Below are 6,217 nucleotides of genomic sequence, written 5' to 3'. Positions count from 1 at the left end.
TGTACAGATATAAACTCTATAGAAAAAAATCATGATTGAATGATAGAAAATTTAAGTAAATATAAATGCAGTACGTACTTTCTAATGTAAGAATAGAATAATGTAAAAAAATGAATGAAGATAGCTAGTTCATAATATTTATCAGTAATTAAATGAGCACTTTTACTTCGTACAACATGCAATTCATATATAAATCGTCTTTGCTTAGTAATGTATTATACAAACTTAACTTTGAAATCATTCGTCACAGAAGATATAGCACTGACATTACATAAACGTTAACTATCTCAGTGTAAATCTGTATAAATATCTCTCGGCAGGTAACTTTCGAGTATTGATAATTTTGAATCTTAAGAAAATGTTCGGCTTTGTTCTCGCTTTAGTAATCATAGGCACAATCCGTGCGTTTCCAACTTATCAGGACTTCATACCAAATGGACATAATGTGCCAAACCCATGTGGTGGAGGAATATGGTTGGCGGTAGGACACTATAATCCAACTCAGCATACAATTGACAAAAATCCTTTCGGACTGGTAGGTGTTTTATAAATTGATACACTTAAACGTATATTGTGCCCAAGGTTTGCCTTTATTTTATTTTTTTCAGAAGCTTTTTTATTTTGGTCGAAAAAATTACGCATTGGCCAATTGCCTAAACAATCTTTTACTGCCGTTGCCTTTATAGCAATCAGTCAAAATATAGTGATTAAGTAGTAGAATGGAAGTCAAAATACTACTCTGTTAACATTTTGCTAGTTTTATGACAAATAATTTCACATTCAGAGCTAATTGTAAAATGCTCTAAAACCATTATTTTAACTTTAAAAACTCACGTTTGTTCTTTCTTAAGAATAAAGAAATATTTGTTTCTGAACCATAATGTGAATTTAACATATATATGTTGTTTAATCCAATAATTCTGTTTAATCTTTTGTCAGATTGTTCTGAACGAAAAACAAAGTAGTATATGATCAGTTTATCTGCTTCGCGTGATTAACCAAGCTAGAAAAGTTGGCATTCGATTTATTATCTCGAATTTTTACAGTGTAGGTGTTACTTGAAACTATTTTAATATGAGCCGCCTCATGACAAAACCAACATAATGGCTTTGCGACCAGCATGGATCCAGATCAGCCTGCGCATCCGGATCAGGATCCATACTTTTGCTTCATTTCCACAAATTGTATTTTTTTTGTTAAATCAAACAGCATGGACCCTTGATCAGACTGCCTAGGCAACCCCTGTTTTACATGTTGAGGCAAAAATTATGTTGGTTTTGTCATGACGCGGCTCATATATTTTTCTTGTAGGATTTTAGGGCAGCAGGTCATACTTGGACGGTAGCGTTATGTAATAAAGATAGTGATGGTGATGGTAAAACAAACGGTGAAGAATTAGGCGACCCAAAGTGTGTTTGGACTAAAGGTGCCACGCCTGCTGGTTCAGCAACAGGCCATCCTGGTAAAACTCATCTATACTTATGAAAACCTTCATAATAACCACAAAGTATCTTACTTTTATGTTTAATACAATAACATACAACTTTAATCTTGATCGAAACATTTCTTAAACAAGAGCCCCTTGCTATGAGGCAAATAAATACCACTGGATGAAATCTTTATTTTCTCTTAAATAATTATGGACCAACGGATGGCATCAAACTTCACTTCTTGGAATACTTTGTTTTACAAACACATCTTGTTTAACAATTTTGTGAACAAAAATATCTTTTATTGATATTAAACTAGCTTTAAATATATTGTGTATAATTTATTTCAGGTATATGCAACCCATATGTCTTTTTCAAAATCGTTCCATGTATATGCAACCCATGTGTCATTTTAAATCGTTTCAGGTATATGCATCCCATGTGTCATTTTAAATCGTGTCAGGTATATGCATCCCATGTGTCAATATAATCGTTTCAGGTATATATGCAACCCATGTGTCATTTTAAATCGTGTCAGGTATATGCATCCCATGTGTCAATATAATCGTTTCAGGTATATATGCAACCCATGTGTCATTTTAAATCGTTTCAGGTATATGCAACCCATGTGTCATTTTAAATTGTGTCAGGTATATGCATCCAATGTGTCATTATAAATCGTTTCAGGTATATATGCAACCCATATGTCATTTTAAATCGTTTCAGGTATATGCAACCCCGTGGGATCATGTTCCGGTCAGCAATTTAGATGTGGATGTGTGGATCATGACTGTGTTATTGGATAATGTTTCAACTTTAAGCTAAATGTTCACATGTATAATTTATTTTTTAATTCAATTTTTATTATGAATAAAACATTATTCCGTCGGATTTATTTATGATATTTTTTTTGTTTCTTAATGTTATTTAATATCATCAGTAAGGGGCGTCCGTTGGTGGTTAAGGTCGTTATCATCAAACCACTTGCCCCTGACCGTTGTGTGGTTCGAATTCCGTGAATTGTCTCATGTGAGAAAGCAATCAAGCTATTTTACGGCGGTTCTACTCAGGTGCCCGTTCATGCCTGAAATAACGCACGGAAGGGCAACTGACGTCTTCCTCCACCAATAAAGCTGGAAAGTCGCCATTTCATTTTACCCATGTTGGTGTGACATTAAACCTAACAAATACATGTATCATATCAGTGGTAGTTCAAACAGACACAGAGATAACATTAAGTGATTATTCATAACATAATATTACCTTGAAGTAGTATCTAAGATTTAAACCTATATTTTCATTAAATAAATCACTGATTACTGAAAACAACCACATTTAAACATTTAAGTGGGATTCATTAAATGTGCCCAATAATGACAAAAGTGAAACTGTTGCAGAGCCTGCATAAATAACCTAGTAGTTGATGCAAGCTACCTTCTCCTGGGTTCAATACATTAAACACTTACAGAATTCAACATGTGCCAATAGAATATGGTACAAGTACAAATGTTGCTGCAATGCAGCAATTGAGAAGCTCCGCGCAAAAATGCGCTAATTATAGATACCTTACCAAATTATTCCTACGCACAGGTCATGTTATATTCAGATTAAGTACTATTGTAGATTTTTTCCGAATGTTTTGTAAACCATTTTTTTGCATAATTATACTTATCTTATGTACTGTCCTTAATTAAAAAGAGGGGAAAGATATTTAATATAAAAATGCTTTCACTGATGCCTACCTGGTAAGGAAAGTAATTCCATTGAATACAAACAAGACTTACAAGACTTGTAAATGTTATGTGACATGACTGTACTGTGTTCTGTTTGTGTCACTACTGTAGTCAGTAACATAAGATGATAAAAATATCAAAGTCTGTTATTTTTTATTATTATAATTGTAACAAATATACAAATAGTAACAAAAGGGACTTATATTATAATATAGTAACTGCTTTCCGGTTCTCATTCATTAATATGACATGCTGCGAATCACCGACGGAGAAACCAATATAGAAATCGAAAGGAGTTCTTGAATGCGGATTTATTTTTAGCTGTAAATCGAAGGGATTTATTGATCAAATCCGGGCCCATGGACAAAAAAATAGTAAACACAAATAGCTCCGCGCCTGTGGGCGCGGAGCAATAATAAAGTATCTGGTCAAAATCTGCCTATATGTCTATACGGCGTTGATCATATTCTTAAATGTGCTCCTATTGTTGTTTGGCAATTGGTACAGTCAAAGTGATGTACGTAGTAGATAATATTTTGTATGAAAGTCGAAATGCTACTTTGTTCACATTGACTTCTTTTATAACGAATTTCTTCACATTCATCGCTTCTTTCTACATGTGATAAGGATCTAAAATGCACAAAAAACTATTTGTTAAATGTAACAAAACTCATGTTAGTCCTTTCTTAAGAAGGAAAATTGTATTCTTAACTTTGGTATAATATGTTGGTACGTACAATTTACAACGAATCAATAAAACACGGAATAATATGAGATGTATATCGCATGCTGCACAGTACAATTTTCTTAAGATCCATAGACAACCATTTTATTGACGAGCAGTTTTTGTTCCTCCAACGGAAGGTATGTCAATTACTATGATGATGACGTCATATTGATCCAGATAGGTTATATCTAATTTTATGTTGTCTTCTTATAATCAGCTTGTATCTTATATAGTAATGAGTCAATTATATAGAAATGAGTTAATGTTAAATAATTATTATAATAATGATAATAAAACAATTAAAATTGAATTGTTGTTTATTTTGATATGAATAAAGATGCAAATGGATTTCATTATATAATTTGATAAAACTCTGTAAGGTTAGTTCAGCACACATTAATTAACATATAATCCTATACATATATGCTACTGACACAGCAAGTTATATATTATCATGATAATTTAATTTGAAACCAATTAAAGTGTCACTATTTCCAGTAGAAAAACAATCTACAGGTATGACAAATTTATGACTCATTTAAATTTGTAATGGTAATTTAAAAAATACCTCACTAAAGAATAGCATGATATTTACATTTGAGAACATAGCAGTACTCATATTTGGCATAGTTTTTGCAATTTGCTGATTCATGTTCTTTCCATCAAAGACAGCATATGTATATTGTTATGCAATATGTAAACATGGGAGAAATGTGCTACAAATGTGGATAAAATATGTTATATCTGACACTGATAACTGTCTGCTATTAAAGACTACTCTGTGTTCTATTAGTATTATGCTATGGTGAATGTGAAGATTGTCATTCTTAAACCGACACTATCTTTCAGTTAAGGTTTCTTTGATATCCTGTTTTCAATACTTGATCTGGCTTAAACATGCTGTAAGACATAAACAGCCGATTGAAATTCTGAAAAAATCCACCTTCAACAGCTTTTCTTAACCGCTTGGCTTCAGATCAATATTATTACGGAAGCATTGGACGAACATTATTAACCAGTTCGTCTTAATAATCATTATTCTCCATATTGTTTTAGTGAAAACCAACAGATATCAACAGATATCAATGTTCACGGGGTTGATATAATGGATTGCTTTAATTACTGCATATTTGATTTATATAAAGCTTCATAAAAAACTATATATTCTATTTTGTTTAAAATTTATTTCGTGAACCGGAAGTCATATTGTATACAAAGGTTTTGTTATTTATGCTAATGCTCCTTGATATTTTGACGATGGCTTCTTGAACTCGGTCAAACCTAATGATTACCTAGCATGCTTATTTACTAATTAAATTACAAGGTAAAATATATTGAAGACATTTCAATATCAATCTGTTATAAGCTTTGTAATATCCTACGTTAACATTCTTGAATTAGTTACAAAAATATATGCAGTTACTGCCTTGAAAACTTCTTGCATTTTATTGAAATGGAATTGATGTAATCTAAATACCCTATAACTTATGTTGAAATCGTTTTTGCATATATTACAATACAATAATTATTTAAGTGTTAAGTGTACTGCATTTATATAATACTTTATTATAACGATACAAGATAAAGATTTCATTCAGTTTAGACAGTTTACTTGAAATAAAAGTTCTCTAAGACGTCTATCATTTGTATGATGTTGGTGGAACAAGAATTGTAAAAATGTTGTTTAAAATTGATTTCCGAACTATGCTTTACAGAAAGTCCTAACGAGCTAAATTGCCCATTATTAACGACTGTAGGACAAGACAAAGCAAACAACCGTTTTAAACACATTAATTTGTAAAGGTACAACAAATTTTAAAACTGTTCAATTTAATGTTTAATTATTTTTAAGTATCTTTGTCTAATATCCTTTTTAATTGTTCAATGTGTAACACATCACTATCGCATATCAACGCTTCCCAAGATATATAAATAAGTTTTCATCAGTTGTGCTTATTTTTTTTTCATTGATAATTAAGCATCATTAAATTGCTATGAAACTGCCCGCTGGTCCCTTTTACATCTTGCTTTCTAAATAATCAATTCTATTTCCATCATATTGTTATAAATAGAATATATTGGTTTGAATGTTAATATCCGGTATTGTGCAAAGCAGATCATGCTATCATCAGGAAAATTATATTAAAACGGCGTCAAAAATATGACTGTATTCAATGCAATTTAATTATGTCAAATATGTGTCATTCAAGGTAATGAAAGTTTTCCTCCTGGCGGCGAATATACCAATATAATTCGATCTTAAACAAATTGCAAAGGTCTTATTTAGTAATGGTTTATAACATTTACAATATCAAATGCAACAAGAT

The 6,217-nt window shown here is 31.4% G+C and overlaps 1 protein-coding gene across 1 annotated transcript; it reads left to right on the top strand.

The window, feature by feature from the left end:
* Positions 1-314: 314 nt before the first annotated feature.
* LOC132720440 (temptin-like) lies at positions 315-2,321 on the top strand. The gene is made up of 3 exons (XM_060704588.1): positions 315-535; positions 1,312-1,462; positions 2,157-2,321. The coding sequence occupies exons 1-3, from the start codon at positions 359-361 to the stop codon at positions 2,234-2,236; spliced, it is 408 nt and encodes a 135-aa protein (XP_060560571.1). The 5' UTR covers positions 315-358; the 3' UTR covers positions 2,237-2,321.
* The last annotated feature ends 3,896 nt before the right edge of the window (positions 2,322-6,217 follow it).

This window comes from Ruditapes philippinarum, unplaced genomic scaffold, assembly GCF_026571515.1.
Source record: "Ruditapes philippinarum isolate M1 unplaced genomic scaffold, ASM2657151v2 ctg409_1_1_1_1, whole genome shotgun sequence".
In the NCBI taxonomy this organism is placed as follows: domain Eukaryota; kingdom Metazoa; phylum Mollusca; class Bivalvia; order Venerida; family Veneridae; genus Ruditapes; species Ruditapes philippinarum.
Note: the sequence above shows the minus strand (reverse complement) of the source record. Positions and strands in the feature narration are given on the sequence as shown.

What these genes read in the sequence shown, in the direction of transcription:
- LOC132720440 (XM_060704588.1), top strand. Translation starts at nt 359, where the DNA reads ATGTTCGGCTTTGTTCTCGCTTTAGTAATCATAGGCACAATCCGTGCG. An exon ending in ACAAAAATCCTTTCGGACTG is followed by an intron (nt 536 to 1,311) that starts GTAGGTGTTTTA and finishes TTTTTCTTGTAG; the next exon opens with GATTTTAGGGCAGCAGGTCA. An exon ending in TTCAGCAACAGGCCATCCTG is followed by an intron (nt 1,463 to 2,156) that starts GTAAAACTCATC and finishes AAATCGTTTCAG; the next exon opens with GTATATGCAACCCCGTGGGA.